The sequence below is a fragment of the Aedes albopictus genome, chromosome 3, assembly GCF_035046485.1.
Source record: "Aedes albopictus strain Foshan chromosome 3, AalbF5, whole genome shotgun sequence".
Classification (NCBI taxonomy): domain Eukaryota; kingdom Metazoa; phylum Arthropoda; class Insecta; order Diptera; family Culicidae; genus Aedes; species Aedes albopictus.
Window position 1 is genome coordinate 64,993,777 of NC_085138.1, and position 19,586 is coordinate 65,013,362.

General features: G+C 44.0%; 1 protein-coding gene across 1 annotated transcript in view; it reads right to left on the reverse strand.

Annotated features, from left to right (window-relative positions):
• Positions 1–4,153: 4,153 nt before the first annotated feature.
• The window catches only part of LOC109425025 (uncharacterized), a 78,129-nt gene continuing 62,696 nt past the window's right edge, over positions 4,154–19,586 (reverse strand). The window contains exons 2-4 of the mRNA XM_019700215.3: positions 16,228–16,632; positions 5,336–5,511; positions 4,154–5,267 (exon numbers count right to left, since the gene is read on the reverse strand). Coding sequence (XP_019555760.2) covers positions 4,633–5,267; positions 5,336–5,511; positions 16,228–16,586 — 1,170 coding nt within the window. The 5' untranslated portion in view covers positions 16,587–16,632 and the 3' untranslated portion in view covers positions 4,154–4,632. The remainder of the gene's footprint in view (positions 5,268–5,335; positions 5,512–16,227; positions 16,633–19,586) is intronic.

Genomic DNA, 19,586 nt, shown 5'->3' on the forward strand with positions numbered 1-19,586 from the left:
AAACGAGTTATCAACAAGTTGGAGCAGCATCCAAAGCAGCAACTTCTCAAGAAAATCGGATTCATTTGATATTAAAAGGTAAGCAAATATAATAAAGAATAATATAATATCGTTCGGTTGATTAGCTTTATATGATTTAGGGTCACAATGATGATGGACATCCTTGTAAAAGATGTTCTTTGTCGTGAATTGCCACATAAAGCGAGGGTGAATCCAGTTCCAGAGCCCCCACCTAGCACAAACAATTAAGAGCCCAGGTACGCTCTACTGGATTACCGGTGCCGTCTTCCCGTCAAATCACCGCGTCATATCGAAGATCCTCATAAGCTGGACCAATTGGTTGCCTGCCGGTAGCGCCGGAGAGCATGAAAAATTAAAGTGAATCAAAACTAGAGTGATCAACAAATTGGATCACTTGAACAGGGCCTGATTTTACAAGCAAAGGTAAGTAATTAATACAAAGAAATTGATAACTTGGTGATTTCCTTATTATTTACAATTTTAGGTTACAATACTGATTGTTGTCATTATACGGGATCGCGAATCACACATGGAGTTGTTGCCTTGGTTGTTGCATCAAGCTTTTGCAACACTACGTGTCCCTCAACCATTCTTCCAGTCATCACATAAACTGCCAGCTCTGTCGAGACCAAATCCGGTTCTAGTGTGAATGAAAACTGCGATCCGCTGAACCAATAGCCCGGATACGCAACGTCGCAACTTCCGCTTGTGTTTTCCTGTGCGCCCCAACCAGTTCGAGGATTTTCCTTCACCGGAATCAACCACAGCTCGCCTGTGCATTGGATTCATCGTGATTGCTGTCTGGGAGCGCCAATGAGTAGACAAATTCAAATATCCGGGAGTTCAGATTTTTTGTAAACTAGATGCAATTATCAAATAAATAAAGTTTTGTTTTGTGAAAAACGAATAGGTTTCATCTAAATTTTTACGCGAAAGTTTTTTGAAAAAGTAAAACTGAAATTCATTACGCAAATATGGGTACAATTTACCTATAATTTTGGCTAGCACAAGTACCCATATTTGAGTATCGCCCGTTTACCCATAAATTAGTAAAGCCACTTTACCCATAAAGTGAGGTTGTGCACTTTTCGCTGATTATGAGTAAACTTTACTCATATTTGGGTAAACTGACCTAAGCGTGTGGGTCTGCCTCTGCTGCAATGTCCTGCTGGGTTCCAGTCTAACGCTTGTTTGTAGATTTCTTTTCCGCCCCTGCGTAGAGTGTGGCCGACCCACCTCCACTTTCGCTCCCGAATTTCTGTCGCTATCGGCTTTTATTGACATCGACGATGGAGATCCAACTGTGAGGCCACCATGCACGAATTTTATACCGCAGGCATCTATTGATGAAGTCCTGCAGCCGTTGCGTGTTCTCCACTGATACACACCAGGTTTCACTGGCGTTCGAGTGCGTCGATTGATCTGGTTGTTTTTCCATACATTTCTAAAACTCGCAAAAGCAGCCCTCGCCTTTTTGATCCGTGCACCTATGTCGATCTTTGTGCCGCCTTTTGGTTACCAAGATATTGGAAGCTTTCAACGTTCTCCACTGATTGCCCAGGTACCGTAAAACTGGAAGGGTTGACCGATCCAACGATTTGGTCTTGTTGACGTTGATAGTAAGACCTGCCACTGAGGAGCGATTGGCAAGACCATCGAGCTCTGCATATCAGAGCGCCGTTGAGCTAGGAGAGCAACGTCATCAGCCAGTTCGAAGTCATTTAGGTGCTCCATGGAAATGGGCTGCCACAGCAACCCACGGTTTGGTTCACGGTCAATCACACTTGCCAGGATCTCGTCGATTTACGATGAGGATCAGTAGCGGTGATAGCAGAGAGAGAGAGAGAGAGAGAGAGAGAGAGAGAGAGAGAGAGAGAGAGAGAGAGAGAGAGAGAGAGAGAGAGAGAGAGAGAGAGAGAGAGAGAGAGAGAGAGAGAGGAGACAGCTGGCTTCGTTTGCTTGCTACTTAATGTCAAGGAGGACCTGTCACAAACTGTCACCGCGAATCGAACTGAAAATCGCACATTGATGGTGTAAGGTGGTCAAATTTCCAAAATTTCTTTTTAAAATATGGCTCCGTTCTTTGTAATTAAAAAAGATGAAACAATGATGCTCAGTTTTCCTAAACCAGCGCAACGAATCCATTAATTCTGAATGGTTTGTAGCGGCGAACTCATTATGAAAATAATTTTTGACCAATTTTATATTTTCAAATCATTGTGCGGCACCCAAAGTTGTACAAGGAAGTAAGAAGAAGAAGTGTAAACATCGTGGCTGTCAGTGAGCTGTCTCCTCTCTCTCAGGGTGATAGTATACATCCTTGCCTCCCTCCAGCAACGACCCGCATGGGATCGGACAAAACACCGTTGTGTAGTACTCTGCACGAAAATGCCCTGAAATGTGCTTCAATGAGGCCGATGATTTTCTCAGGGAAACCCTTGGGCCTGAGGGTTCCCCACATGTTTCCGTGATTGAGACTTTCGAAAGCTTTTTCGTAATCAATGAACACCAGGTAGAGAGATTCTTAGAATTCATTGATTTGCTCCCGAATGATACGGAGCGTGACAATATGGTCCATACGGGATCGTCCGGCACGGAATCCTGCTAGCTGCCGTCGGAGAATTGCGTCAATCTTCTCCTGTATCCGGTTTAGGATCACTTTGCTGAGGACTTTGAGAACAATACACAACAACATTTACAAAGACGCCTTGCATCCAATCGACCGGAAATGTCGCGGTTTTCCATATGTTGCAGAAAAATTGATGCAGTAGTTGTGCACTACGGGATCAGCATTGAGCATTTCAGCTGATATGCGATCGACCCCTGGGGCCCTGTTCGATTTCATGCTGCGGATGGCTGTTTCTATTTCCTGCACTGAAGGAGCTTCGGTGTTGACACGGGTAATGCGTCGAACCCTTGGCGGATCATGCTGAGGTGTTGATGGCGTGGCCGAAACTTGAAAAAGGTTTCCAAAGTGCTCAAACCAGCGTTTCAGCTGCTCAGCCGGGTCGGTCAGTAATTGTCCAGACGTGTCTTTCACGGGCATTGTAGCATTTATTTTGTTCCCACCTAGGCGATCGTAGAGGAGACGAATGTCGCCGGTGTTTGCGGCTTTCTCGCTTCGTCAGCTAGGGAGTCCGCCCACGCTCTGTTGCTCCGTCTACATGAGCCTTTCACTTCCTTGTCGAGAGCCGAATAGCGCCAACGGGCTACGGCTTTGGCTCCTCGTGTTCTCGCTCGCTTTATCGCGACTTTGGCGTTCCTTCGCTCCACTATCTTTTTCCAGGTATCATCAGTGATCTTCAGCTTTCTCCGGGTGCGTAGCTCACCCAAATTATTCTCGCCGGTGGCGATGAAGGCGCTCTTGATGGCGCTCCACTGATGTTCTACGCTTCCACCTTCTGGAATATCCGCAGCACGGTTCTCTAGCTCCTCGACGAAGGACCTTTTCGCCGCAGCGTCTTCCAGTCGACGTGTGTTGAAACGGCACCCGATGTTCTCCTCGTGTCGATGGATCCTAGCAATGCGCAGTCGGATTTCGCAATTAGGAGATGATGGTCGGACGCAATGTCGGCCTTACGTTTGTTCCACACATCAAGAGGGCTCCATCTCCATTTTCGGGTGATGCAGATGTGGTGGAATTTAATTTCCGTGACGCCATCACGGGAAACCCATGTCACTTTGTACACTGGTCGATGAGCAAAGAGAGATCCCCCAATCACCATGTCATTATTGCCACAAAGCAAAAGATTTTCAGCCAATTTCGACAAGGAATACTAATATTAGTTTGTTCTCATATGTTGCATTGCATAGAATACGACACACATATGGCCAACACAGGTCTCATTATCGAAGAAGACTGGAATAACAGAAGCCGAACCGTCTCCCGAAGACGCTATTGTGGTGAAGTTCATTCGTTTGACATTTTTGTTTCGTACGGTGTTTAGTTTGATTGTTTGTGTTGCGAATGTCGGAGACAAAGGAGGCCGAATATCGACAAAAATGTTCCAATAACTGTGATCTCTAACAAGACTGATCCTGGCAATACATCACCTTCCGTGCCAATGCATCAGCGAGTTAACCGCAACCTGACACACCAAAACTTATCATTCCAACTTTAGTACAGCGGGGCTTTCTCTTGCATAAATAAAGGCGCAGTTGTTCTTCTATCAGCTAATGTACTACTCGATCGTTTATTCCATTCATATCAGCATCATCGTCGGTCGACTAAAGACCGGTACCCGATGATTCAACGAACATTTTTATTCTACTTTGTATTTATGCGTGCATAAGTAAATCAGCCGAGCCTCGATGGAGCTCGTGAACTGCTTAGCACTCGTTGTTGGCAGTATGGATGTATGCAGGGGTACTTTCCTCTACTCTACAGTACTTTAGTATAATTCACCTTGTTTTCTCTCACGCTTACCGGCTAATCTAAACGTGATCCGTTTGTGATTTTTATCAGTCAGTGCTGGCGCTACTCGCCAGTATGCTTGAATTTCGCTACTTTTAACTACACTTTATATAATAAATAAAAAAAACACTTCGTCTTGTTGTAGCTTATGCTTTTAAAACGATACTTGACACTGGATTCCTTGCTCCCTAATAAGGTTAATTCTTCCCAACGGGTTGGCTGCTATCCACGTTTGAGGCTGGCGTCATCTTGGCCATCAACACCGATGGCTTGGTGCTGCCGGTCAGTACGCTCGATTCGTCGGCTTCGATATCACGAATTTGATGCGAGATCCTTTTGGTTCTTGGTGGTGGTACAGGAGGGCTGGTGGGCTCGGTAAAGCTTGGTGCGCTCTCCCCAACATGTGCCGCCATCTTCTGGTTCTTGTCCCGGTTCCAACGCATCAGAGCCTTTATCCGCCCCCCATGATAGTGATAAATATAGAGTGCAGCAAATCCACATAGGACCAGAAAAAGCGACAATATGGCGACCAGTGGTCCCATATATTTGACTCCCGTTGGCATCTCTTCGTCCACGCTGGTATCGTTGCCGGCTGCTCCGCTGGCGCCCTGGTCCGGTGTGACTGCTGGCACTCGGGTTGGTGTTGGGCGGTATCCTGGTCGAAGCGGAGTGCGATTGCCGTTGTCGTTGGTATCACCTACGGATACGTCCGCACAGGCTCGGAATTCTTCTTGGGGTCCACAACCGACCGCCCCGTTACCGTCCGGACACATGCCCCAGTTATTACCGGCGATGTATTTCCACTGGATGACACAGTTGGTGCACTGGAAGCCTAGAAAACGTAACGGAATATGGAATTAAAAATGCATTGATCAAAGGATTTGCAACGACGGAAGATACTTTGAGGAAGTTCGGCCTTCATTTCGTAGATTCGACTGCCGTTGCGAGGATAGAATCGAGTTTCCAAATCGTTCGGGTGCGGAATGCTCGGTGTACCACTGAGAATCTTCAACGGATGCTGGTCTAGACATTCCTGCTGGGCTTTTACGTTGTCGCAAATTCGGAACTCGAAGTATCTGAAAGTTGAAAGCACAATGAATAAACAAAAGGAAAATACGTGTGCTCGGGACGGTTAGGTTGGGTAAATAGATGCTGAATATGGATACCTATAGCCTCTTCTTAGCAACTCTAAGCGTCTCTTCTCACGGAGGAGTGGCTCATAACAGCGTCTGTTCCCCATGTTAGGGGCAGTTGATGGACGTGCGAGTGCCAGAGAAGGACTTTTAGTTCAACTGTGCATCATGATCCTGCGGAAAGTAGGGGGGTCGGTGTCCAGCCCTGTGAGCCAGCCATAAAAAATAATTGCAACGGAAAATCAGCAACAAAATCATTCGAACCGAGATCAACAACAACGACCCCAGTAACGAAACAGGACTTGTGATTGGAAATTCGGTACGTGGAACTGCCGATGTCTCAACTTCATTGAGAGCGCCCGTATACTCGCCGATGTCCTGGAGGATCGCGGGTTCAGCATCGTATGACGTCAAGATCATCATAGGACGCTGTAGTAATAGAGGCAGAGGAGAGAATGATTGAAGCGGAAAATATGCGCCTGATTGGCCGACTCAGTGGATTCAGTTCAATTGATAGACGATAGTGAATACGAACGGACCCTCCAAAAGGCAGCAGCAACAGTTGCAGTACAAAGCAGTCCATCACAGAGAAGAGTTTCCTCTGTGAGGTCGATGTTGCGGCTGTAAGAAAAGCTGTTTCGGTCACGACAGATGCCTAATTGTTCAGGTAGACCAGGAGGTGGAATTCAGACTTACAATTGGAAAGTTCAGAGCCATTAGCTGCCAAAAAACGGCCTCGAACTGATCGACTTTGCCACCTTCAAGAACATGGCCATGCGTAGCAGCTTTTTCCAACACAGCCTTCCTTTATCGTTAAACCAGGAGATCCTACATCAAACGGAATCGCACATCCATCACGTTCCACAGTGGGATGAATTCAAAAAAAGTGGGACATTGGGTTTTGCGGCAAAACTATTGATTACACCGTTCAACACCAAATTTTGTTATGAGATGAGAAAAAAAGGGGTTTGGGACCCCAGAAGTGTCATAGTGAAAGAATTTTTGAAAAATATTGGACCGGTCCTTCACAGTTTAAGACCGAAGTTTGAATGGAGAACTTGGGGTGTTCAATTGATATGTGCGTTAGTACGCGCTGTGCATATGTTTAGGCGTTAGACAATAACGAAACAAACCTAAATACCGAAAACACCTAAATATATGCTCGGCACGTTCTAAAGAGAATATCAATTGAACACCCCAAGTTCTCCATACAAACTTCGGTCTTAAACTGTGAAGGCCCTGTCCAATATTTTTGAAAAATTCTTCCACTACGACACTTCACCAAATTTTGTGAAATTTTGTCGAGCAGTGTTATAACCATTTGATGTCTTCGGAGGAGTTTCTTAGTTTTTCCAGTATTTTTCAAAGAACACTGTGCGTTCTGATTAATGGACGGCACTTTTATGACATGATCGACGACAGGACCTATCGTGGAGCCAAATTCTACTCTAACCGCATGCGGATGTTGTCTTAGCATACGCGGTGAAGCTTGATGGCCCGTTTACATATTTGCTAATTCTACGCGACAGTTCATTTTCGAGCAGTATTGGCGTCAATTTAGCGCAATGTAAACACTTTTTAGCAGACAATAAAATTAGCATGACAAAATCAGAAGCTTCTGAATTCGGTGCTAAAACTAGTGGACAATAATGAGGATATTAGATTGTCCCACACAATTAGCATCATGTAAACGGTCTGCTAGACGAATTGTCAGCTAATTATGCCATCACGCCAGTTTTATTGGCAGATAGGGAAGTGTTTACATTACGATAGTTTGGTACCAACACAGTCGGACAATTTATTGTCCCAGATTTGGCAGCTAAATTTTTAGCGGCAATGTAAACGATACTAGCGTGGAATAAATTGTCCGACAGAATATTGTCACGCATTATTATCACATATGTAAACGGGCCATGAGGAATCGTGGTCAGACGAGGTCGAGCTCAATGTGGCCCCTCTAGTAGCAGCCATCAACGACGCAGCCGAGAGCACCATTGCATTGGGTACGTGAATCGGAGTCCACGGAACCAATGCATAGCTCGGCGTAATATCCCAGTCAACACGAAATCGTATATGATGTAGAATGGGATGGGCTGCAAAACGGTGGGTCGATAAGGAGAGCGTCCAACATAGCTCTGGTCCTCACAAGTTCCTACCTCATGCTTCCGCGAGTCAAGCGATGACAAAGGCCGCCAGCTAAGCGTTGTGTGCTTAGCTAGTAGTGCAGCCTGGGCACTGTTGTCCTTCTGCTTCAGCTAGGTTGAGGAGTTATGACTCAAGCGTCTGTTCACCAAGGAGGTGAGGCTCAAACATCGTCTGTTCAGGGATCCAGCGGCTGAGTAAGAAATACAGCTGGATCTAAGGAGGTAACCCCATCAGCGTGGTCATCGCAGGGTTGGTTGGGATGCTAAACAGAAATGGCACGATGGCCCTCCAGTGAGACAGGAGTGTTGGCGTAGGCCCAATAAGCCACCCGTAAAAATCCCCATTACGAATAACAGGAGAAAATACGACTCGATATAATCGGCAAAAACTCACGCGACGAAAAAGGGACTATGATTGGAAACATTCGCAGGATTTGACAGGATAATCTACGACGAATTACATCCCCGTAACTTCGACATCGATGCAGGAACTTTGTTGGACTGGACAGACAATGTGGAAAAATGGGCATCGAACGGCTACCTTCAACCAAAGCTGTGGCACCATCAATGAACTGGGAACAGGATATATAGTGTTGGGCAAGATGCGACTACGTGTAATCGAGTGGCAGCCGATCAACGCAAGGATGTGCATGTAGAGAGTTAAGGGCCGTTTCTTCCACTACAGCATCATCAACGTGCACTGCCCACACGAAGGGTGACCTGATGAAGAGAAAGAAGCGTTCTTCGTGCAGTTAGAGCAAACACACGATAGTTGCTCACCGCGTGACGTAAAAATCGTCGTCGGCGATATGAACGCGCAGGTAAGGAGCATGGAAGGAAATGTACAGACCAGTGAAATAGCCTGCACGCCGTATCGAATGATAACGGCCAGCGATGTGTAAACTTCGCAGCCTCTCGTGGTACGGTAGTCCGAAACACTTTCTTCCACCGCAAAGATATCCATAAAGCCTTGGAGATCACCCGACCATCAAACAGAAAACCAAATCGACCACGTTCTAATCGACGTTAAAGTCTTCTCGGATATAACCAATGTTCGCACATATCGCAGTGCGACTATAGATTCGGATCACTACCTAGTCACTGTATGCATGCGCTCAAAACATTCGACGGTTATCACCACGCGTCGAAGTCGAAGACCTCGGCTCAACACCGAGCAGCTGCGCAACATAGAAGTGGTTGATTTTCAAACTGAGCATTTACTTATTCCAAAGTTATATTTCTTTGTTCTTACTTAGAGTTTATCGATCAAAACAACCAATTCCCATCATTCCATATAACGTTAAAATCTGCATTTGTTTCAACAAAATGGGGACCATTAACATGGCCCGGAAGCACTCACACATCTTCAAAATTCTTACCCCAACAACGCCAACGAAGAAAGTGTAGCAAATCCATCACGCTAACTTCCAAGTGCAGTTTTGGCCGTGATGGATAACGCGCAGGTACTCAAGACTGCATCCAAGAAAAAGTTGGTCGGTTTCGATTTTTTGCCTTTTTACCCTTCTTACACCCATAAGAAGGGTATAAATATCGCTCGAAAAACCGACTTTCGATCCGAGGCCCGGAGGGCCGAGTCTCCTATACCAATGAACTCAGCTCGATGAACTGAGCAAATGTCTGTATGTGTGTGTGTGTGTATGTGTGTATGTGTGTGTGTGTGTATGTGCGTTACAAAAAAAAGTCACGCACGTTTCTCAGCCGTCTGTCAACCGATTTGAGTTCTCTTGGAAGCAAATGAAAGCTACTACATCCTCGTAGAACGCTATTGAATTTTTTTTCGATTGGACGTTTGGTTACCGAGATATCTTTCGAAGAGTACTTATGAGTCATACATCTAAACTTTTTAAGATTTTTGACCAAGTGTATCATAATAAATATTTTGGCCGTTTGTCGATCGATTTGGGTTCTCTTGGCACCAAATGAAAGCTACAGCATCCTAGTAGATTGCCCAGAAATTTTATTTTGATTGGACATTTGGTTACAGAGATATCTTTCGAAGAGTACTTAGGATTTATACAACTAAACCTTTTGAGATTTTTGATCAAGTGTATTATAATAAATATTCTGGCCGTCTGTCAACCGATTTCGGTTATCCTGGTACCAAATGAAAGCTACAACATTCTAGTAGAGCTCTATACATTTTTATTAGGATTGGACATTTGGTTACCGAGATATCTTTCAAAGAGTACTTGGGAGTAAGGTTATAATTTTGAGAGATTTTTGACCAAGGGTACCATAATAAATATCTCGGCTGTCTGACAACCGATTTGGGTTCTCTAAGCACCAAATGAAAGCTACAATATCGTTGTATAAGGCCCTGAAATTTTATTTCGATTCGACATTTGATTACTGAGATATCTTACGAAGAGTATTTCTGGCCCTGAGTATTCTAGGCCCTGAAATTTTATTTCGATTCGACATTTGATTACTGAGATATCTTACGAAGAGTATTTCAATAAATTCTTTTTTATTAATCTATTCACTTACTTGTCATTAGTTTTTGACCAGTCTATGGGAAATTATTTTTCAATAAATAATGCTGACAAAGTGTATTGTTGTTTTCAATAAAATTATAAATAACATACAAATACACAGGAATTTTATGAAAACTAACAATATGTTAAATGAAAGCTTTGAATTTATATATTGTGGGAAAAATGCAAGAACCGGACAGCAGTGATGGAAAACCAAAGTATCTAAATACCAAGGTAAGAGATTGCCGCTAAAATCCATGGATTAGTGACAAAAGGAAAAAAGCAAAAAATAGTTATGAATGTTTTAGGAACCCATATAGCCGAGGCGGTAAACGCACGGGTATTCAGCATGACCATGCTGAGGGTGACGGGTTCGATTCCCGGTCGGTCCAGGATCTTTTCGTAAAGGAAATTTCCTTGACTTCCTTGGGCATAGAGTATTTTCGTGCCTGCCACACGATATACACATGCAAAATGGTCATTGGCAGAGGAAGCTCTCAGTTAATAACTGTGGAAGTGCTCATAGAACACTAAGCTGAGAAGCAGGCTTTGTCCCAGTGAGGACGTTACGCCAAGAAGAGAGAGAGTTATGGAGTTTGCGCTGATTTGTATGGGCGCATAACTATTTAGCAAACTTTCTTAAGAAATTAAGCACTCCCATCATAGAAGTAATTATTTCATTGCATCTCACTGGATTAAAAATGACCTCCATGCTATAAAACAGAAAATATCGTCATTTGAAAATCGATGACAAAATTTTTTTAATTTGTTCTAAACATATTTTTTCAGCATTTAGAATCTTCCAAACTAATTAAACTTTACAAACTTTGCTGAAATAATGACATTTTAGTGTAAAAACGCCAACTTTTCATAACTAACGCAGATGTGTTGGTGAGTCTCGTTATTGACATTTGCGGGAATCTCTTACCTTGGTATTTAAATACTTTGATGGAAAACAGTGAAGAATGCAGCTGAGTAGACACAAACGCAAAGCTATCCTACTCGTGAACAACAGAAGCCAGAACATATGAGCGCTTGCACGCTGACGTCATCACTGTCTCCTTCTCTTTCTTTCCTTCGGCGTCGGTCCATAAAGACGCCCTTGCCCTCATAAAAAAATTGAGGGCAATGTTTACAAATCGTATGGGATTTCTTTTAGGTTAGGTTTTCGCTGCAAGCCTATAATCGCACTTCCTTCACTCGCGAGCTAACGTAGCTGGTCGCACTCGTGATTGATTCGCGAAGCAGCTCTGAACATTTTTGAATTTTGTGTAAAAACGAATTTACACGGCCGACAGATTAACTTTTCAGGAACAATAAAGCACAAAACACTACTATCTGATGGATAATTACTTGTTTTGCTATTAAAATCGCACTAAAATGCAATTCCCGCATCTCCACTTGTTCTTCGCGAATAAAAATTCATGAGTGTTTTTGTTTTTGTTTTGCGTGAAGCAAGCGGGTGCGAATAAACTCACACACGGCTTGCTCTCGACACCCTGAGTAAACCGTTTGTTGCTTTTACACTCGCGAGTTGATTCACGATGAGAGTATTTCCATGTCTGCCGGACAGCAAAAATAACTAGCTAATGCCAAAACTGATTAACTAGTAGATATATTATTTTTATCCTTTTTGCACCATAACCATGAATACCAAGTACTTCGGAGCTAATTTAATCGACTGAATAAGAGATATTAGACAAAGTATATCTTGCTGATTTTCTTATCCATTTGTTAATCGATTCAAGATCTTTTGGCAGTTAACAAAAGATACAATATTCCAGAATATGTAAGCTATTTTTTAAATTTCACACAAGATTCTAGAAGGTGTCTGGCATTTCTGGTAGTTTAATAGTCCATGGTCCATGATGCTATTTTGGAAACAAATTCAATTTTCTAGAACTTTTGGTCCATCACACAAACTAAATATGTTAAATACAAATAATACAACAATAGTTTTAATAAGTGTAAGAAGGGTTCTGTTCACCATAGGTGGATTAAATCGGGTTTTTTATTCGTTCTCGCTTCCATCCACTTGTCGAGTGTTTAAAAATAGATTTCCAAGCTGCCGTCACCAACACAATCACTTCCCGGCTTTGTTAGTGTCAAAAGTGCAGTCGTTTAAAACAATCTGTTATTTTATGTTGAAACTACCAAATCTCTGTTTGTTCTAACAAACTGTCAAAAATTTCGGCAAATGAAAATATTTGTATTATCAAACAATGGAACAGTTCAGTTTAAACTAGAAATCAGTTTGTCGCTATAACAAACTGAAGAATCGGTTGATTTGAACTAGAATTTAATTGCGTTTGCTAAATATTTTTCTGCGTGACAGTAGTTAGCTGTAGCCCTACCAACGGAAGAGTGCTTGGCGCAGCTACTCTTAAAGATGGCTAGATGGACATCCGATCCGCCTTAGGTAATGCCTCGGCTGCAGCACATGGCTTCGCAACTTTGAATCACAGAAACGACTGGTATGACGGTGAATGTGGACAGTTAAAATACGAAAAGAATACAGTATGGGCGAGAATGTTGCAACACCGTACGAGGGCGAATGAGGCACGTTGTAAACAGGCACGGAACAGGCAGAACCATTGGCGGAGCCAGCTTTTTCTTTTTTCTTACTCACTCTCCTAAACATACACGAGAAAGAGCGAGATGAAAGAGGAGGCAAGCTGCCCCCTCTTCTATCTTTCTCCTTTACGTGTATGTTTAGGAGAGTGAGTGAGAAAAAAGAACATGCTGGCTCCGCCAATGGGCAGAACTCAGTCTTCCAGAGGAAGAAGCGCCACCAGGAAGAACGAGATCGCGAAGCGACGGAAGAGCTGTACTGTGTTAAGGACACACGGAAGTTCTACGAGAAGCTGAACCGCTCGCGCAGAGGCTTTGTGCCACAAGCCGACATGTACTCTGAGGCAATCACGGGAATCTTCATACGAGCGAGCGCGAAATGATCGAGAGGTGGCGGCCGCATTACGATGATCACCTCAATGGCGACGTTGCAAGCACCGAAGGTGACATGGTAACAGATCTAGGAGTACGTGCGCAGGGCGAAGATTCCCAACCCCTAACCTCCAAGAGATAGAGGAGGAGGTTGGCCGGTGGAAAAACAACAAAGCCGCTGGAGTAGATCAACTACCAAGCGAGTTTCTAAAATACGGCGGAGAAGCACTGGTGAGAGCACTACACTGGGTCATTACCAAGATCTGGGAGGTGGAAGTATTACCGGAGGAATGGATGAAAGGTATAGTGTGTCCAATCTACAAGAAGGGCAACAAGTTGGATTGAGGAAACTGTCGAGCGAGTATCCTACTGAGCGCTGCCATTTGCGTGCTCAGCTTTTTCTTTTTTCTCTCTCGTTCTCATTGTCAAACGCAAGAAAGAGCGAGATAAAAAAAGGGGGCAAAGTGCAAAGTTTCTTTCTCGTGTTTGTTTACGAGAGTGAGTGAGAAAAAAGAAAAAGCTGCGCACGCTAGGGGCGCTGCCTACAAGATACTCTCACAAATTTTATGCCGTCGACTATCACCGATTGCAAAAGAGTTTGTGGTGCAATATCAGCCAGGATTCATTGATAAACGCGCTACAACGGACCAGTTGTTCGCCATCCGCCAGGTGTTGCAGAAATGCCGCGAATACATCGTGGCCACACATCACTTGTTCATGGTTTTTAAATCAGCGTATCATACTATCGATCGAGACCAGCTATGGCAGATTATGCACGAATATGGATTCCCGGATAAATTGACACGATTGATCAGGGCGACGATGGATCGAGTGATGTGCGTAGTTAGAGTATCAGGGGCACTCTCGAGTCCCTTCGATTCGAATCTTGCAGAGGCTTACGGCAAGATGGTCTTTCGTGCTTGTTGTTTAACGTTGCTTTAGAGGGTGTAATAAGGAGAGCTGGGAAAAACACGATCTGTACGATTTTCACGAAGTTCGTTCAGCTGCTTGGTTTCGTTGATGATTTATAGCTCGCGAATTTGAGACGATGGCGGAAACGTACATCCGACTAAGGAATGAAGCCAGGCGAATCGGAATAGTCATTAATGTGCCGAAGACAAAGTACATGACAGCTAAGGACTCCAGAGAGGAATCAGCGCGCCCGCTACCCCGAATTTCTATCGACGGTGATGAAATCAAGGCGGTTGAAGAATTCGTGTACTTGGGCTCAATGGTGATCGCCGACAACGACACCAGCAGGGAAATTCAGAGACGCATTGTGGCAGGAAACCGAGCTTACTTTGAACTCCACAGAACTCTACGATCGAATAAAGTTCGCCGTTACACTAAGTTTACTATCTACAAAACGCTGATTAGACCGGTAGTCCTCTATGGGCACGAAGCGTGGACCCTACGTGCAGAGTACCAACACGCCCTTGGAGTTTTCGAACAGAAGGTGTTGCGTACCATCTACGGCGGAGTGCAGATGGAAGATGGGACTTGGAGAAGGCGAATGAACCACGAGCTGCATAAGCTGCTGAGAGAACCAACCATCGTCAACACCGCGAAAATCGGAAGGCTACGGTGGCCGGTCTCGTCATCAGGATGTCGTATAGCAACCCGACTAAAATGGTTCTCGAAAGTTATGCGACCGGTACAAGTAGACGTGGTGTGCAACGAGCAAGGTGGGTCGATCAGGTAGAGGACAATCTGCGGACCCTACGCAGAGTGCGTAACTGGGGACACGCAGCCATGGACCGAGTAGGCAGGAGATATGCGATAGAGATATCACTCCGAATAACATCGCTAAAAGGAGGTGTACTGGGGCGGACAAGCGAGATTTCGTTACTTCAACGGTATCCCGATTCGTACTTGAACCACAGAGAAAATGGTGGGCCGACTAACAGAAAGTTGAGTTGCCCACCCCCTTCTTCATCCGGAAGCTTGAGTCCAGCGGGTAGGTACAGTACTAGCTAGGACCCAATCTTCCAGGGGTGAGAGGACAACTTAAGGCTCTAGCTGGTGAAACGTTTACCAATAGAATACTCATGTACGGTTCCCCCTTCTCGAAGTCATCCCTAACGGGCGTACCGCGAGTGTAACGAAGAGAGAGAGAGAATGAGGTTCATGTGGGTTGACCCCTTGGTTGACCCATACTTCTGATCAGCAGATTTCCTCATTCTGAACAAAAAAAAAAAAAAAAATCGAATACGATGAATTGTTTAGCTAGTTGGAATGCTTCAGAATCACAAGTGAAGCAGGACTTCTGACACTTAATACGCTGTATCCCAAGCCGCACATAAGTCACAAAGAAGTGTCGACAGCGCAGGTTTTTGATCGTACAGGACCCTACCTTCATGTAATTCTAGCTCAGAGGTAGAATACACTGAGCGAAAAAATCACTTAAATTCTACTGGAAATCTTAAGTAGATTTTTTCCATCTAACTTAACATTTGAAACTTAAATGATTAGTAAGTGAAAATATTCTACTGAAAAAATCCTTTAAAATTTAAGTGAAATTTTTCACTGCCAAATCATATGAATTTAAAATATTTTTTTAGTATAATTTTACTAGTTTTAGCTACTATTATTACTTTATATTAAGGTTAATTCAAAAATTTGGTTCGTCTCCGTGCCATCGGTTCCTTTGATAAAGAGGAACATCTGAATTCACAGAACATATTGCCATCATCACACTCATGCATGGTTCGTTAGTGATGGGTGACAACTACATGCTTCTATTTTGCATACTTTCGGCTGCAGTAAAATCCACTTGAAAACCATATACAATTTAAAATACGATACAGTGCGAAATTTCCAATAACTTTTCTTTGGAGATTCACTATACTTTCAAGCGGGTTTCACTTAACTCATGTAAACTCACTGAAAAATTCATTTTCGAAGGATTACTTGACTTTTTCCAGTGAAATCAAAATGAAATTTCCTCTCAGTGTAACTTGAAATGACTTGTGTCCAACCAAAAACCTGCACTGTCGACACTTCTTTGTAACTTTTGTGTAGATGGCCATCAATGTGTGTGTCGTATAGACCAATCAGCTAAAGCATTTGTTACTTACCCCATGTGACTAGCCGTCAACTCTACCCTCAGGGTAATCACCGATCCAGGCCTATACCGTCTCACAATCACTCCCTGGCCCCATTTGCCACCGTACTCGTGCGGTCTCGGTTTCGGGGCATCGTAGGCATCTCCGCACTCGCCGCACTTGCCATCGTTCTTCTGCCACTGCCGGTTGAATCCACCGCAGTACAGCTCATGATCGTTGTAATTCGGAGGCGTAGAAAATCCATATCTCCAGGCCGATGCTCGACTCGGTGGCTCTATAAGTCTCCCGTGGCCATTGCACAGAGTGACCCAGGTCAACAGTATCGCCAGAGCCGCCCGAATAGCTCCCAGCGACCGTCGTCGCCCCGTCATCGTCCAAGTCTACCGGTTCGTCAGGGTGAATCACGTTCGTGCCTTCCTGCAATTAGACCATGTGATGGAAGAAAGAGAAACGATGTTAATTGCAGGCGATAACTTGAGAAGTGATTAGCAATTGTTAGCGCAGACTTGGCGAAACGTTGATACAGTTTAGATCATTCGTTTTGCATCCTCGAGGTCGTTCCCCTAAGATGCTGTATATAGAAAGAGGGGTTTCCGCGCTACTGATCGTGAACTGTTTGTTAGGTACTTCCAATTTTTGGTGATCATACTTGACAGTCATGACTATTTCAAACCAGCCGTCCAAATCTTGCAGGATATATACGCAAGACTAAATAATCTGCTCAGAATGATTTGCTCATACTCAGGAGAGATCTTCATGTAAAACAACTATTTTTCCTAATTGCTAGTTTATATGTGAAACGCGGGCATCCAAAATCATAAATGCATAAAGCGCAAACGCTGGCATCCATCAAACGTCGGACGTCGACTGTTTGGCACAACTGCTCAAGGTTCGCTGCAGGGTTTGCTGGATATTATTTTACGTTGGGCTTCGAATGGACTTCAGCTCCATTTGTGATACACTAGTACTGTGCCTTCGCATCCAGCCAGTGCGGTACCTCCATTGATGATTGCACCCTATGCATGGCCTCTAGACAAATGAATGACAATTGGCAGTATTACGAAACCATCCAACTGTACCCTGATTATTAATGAACAAATTGGGAGGTGCGTGTTCATTGGCAATATTGCTTCAATATGCAAAAAAGTGCTAAAATGTTTCGACTGACGAAATATGTTTAGAATTCCAATTCCAATGTGCGATCCATAGATAAACGTTACAATCCACGGCGGATGGCCATCAATAACCCAAAAGCGGTTCTCACACCTGTTATGGGTGGTCATAAAATCAAGTTCATGCGAGTAGAGTGCCGCGCAGCGGTCGCCGATGCAGCGCGATTGTTGTTGCTAGACACCGAATAAATTTATTAATCTTTAATACTCATCAATCAACCAGCCATATGGTAAGCCGGGCAAGCAAAAACCGACACAGTCGTATTGTGTTTTCTAGTCGCCACGATCGTTTAATTTCCGAAAGAAAGAAAATCAAGACCAACACGGGTTCTTGCATTGCTGCAGCTATATACACAACATCGACCCTGGCCGGTTGGGTTTGAACCTGGTGGAATTGCAGTATTCAATGCAATGCAATACACCCCTTCAGATGGAGAGCACGGCACACCGGTTGTCAATGTTGGGGTTTGCTGGGAATCGGGTCAAACCGATTCCGACGCGATGATCATCAATCTCACTTTCGGTCTTGGCCGATTGCTGAAGATGTATAGTGGTAATTGCAGCCGGGAGATTTAACGATATTATTGCAGTGGCTTTTTTGATCTGTTTGAAAACAAGGTAATCCATCTGGCAGAGATAGGACCTCTCTCCTAAAAGACAGTCAGATGTGAAAATTAGGACAATTGATGGTTCAAATAGAGTGAAAAATATACATAATTTGGACATGTATGTAATTTGGGCATGCATGATGCTGTATGTATGTCTTGTTCAGAATAGCTAATAAAAACAGATTCATCAGAATATCGATTATTGGATCAATTAGATCCCATTGATTGGCATTGAAAATACGCTTAACAATTAAGAATTTACTTCGAAATCATCGGAAATGTGCCACTAAAACCGCTCAAATGCTGTTTTATGCAAAAGGACATACACTTCACAGTTACGGTTTCAGAGAATTTTTATTATTCCTGGCGTAACGTCCCCATTTGGACAAAGCCTGCTGCTCAGCTTAGTGTACTGAGAGCTTCCTCCACCAATGACCACTTTGCAAGTGTATTTCGTGTGTCAGACTCGAAGATACTCTATGCCCAAGGCAGTGAAGGTCATTCGCTTTACGAAAAGTTCCTGGACCGACTGCGAATCGAACACGTCAACTATCTTATAGATACGACTGTGATATGTTGATTCGGGTAATGAACATAATACAAAACACATAATTTGTTGTCCACTAGATTCCTAAGAAGAAGGCACAATAAATGTGTCCGAAACGTCGGATGAAAACATAAGAATCCGTTTTGAATTGCCACAGACTGAAAGCCATTACCCCGAATGAACACGTCAACTTCAGCAAAAACATGCTGAATACCCACGCTTCTACAGCTGTGGCTATATCCCAAAAACTTTTTTTTAGTCAAACTGATTAGAAGACGTTCTTAGGACCATCATAAAATAAAAGGTAAAAGGTTTTATGACCATTCTTGAAACCTCTGCAACACTAACTGGTCATCAAAATGTTACTTAGGATGGGCCCTTACATAGAATGTGCATCTTCATCATTTAATTTATTTAGCATTACATCAAATTCAAGATAAAACTGATGCAACAATATTTCTTTATAATGTAACGGTTCGTAACTGCCGTTCTCCATGCTCGGTCACGCCCGATGCTCACCAAGTCGCGTTTCACCTGATCCGCCCATCGTGCTCTCTGCGTTCCACGCCTTCTTGTGTCAACCGGATCTGTCGTGAACACCAACTTTGCAGGATTGTTGTCCGGCATTCTTGCAACATGTCCTGCCCACCGTATCCTTCCGGCTTTGGCCACCTTCTGGATGCAGGGTTCGCCGTACAGTGCAGCGAGCTCGTGGTTCATTCTTCTTCGACACACATCGTTCTCTTGCACACCGCCGAAGATCGTCCTGAGCACGCGTCGCTCGAAAACTCCGAGTGTTTGCAGCTCCTCCTCGAGCATAGTCCATGTCTCGTGTCCGTAGAGAATCGCCGGTCTTATTAGCGTTTTGTACATGGTGTACGGGCCCATATAGCCGAGGCGATAAACGCACGGGTATTCAGCATGACCATGCTGAGGGTGACGGGTTCGATTCCCGGTCGGTCCAGGATCTTTTCGTAAAGGAAATTTCCTTGACTTCCTTGGGCATAGAGTATCTTCGTGCCTGCCACACGATATACGCATGCA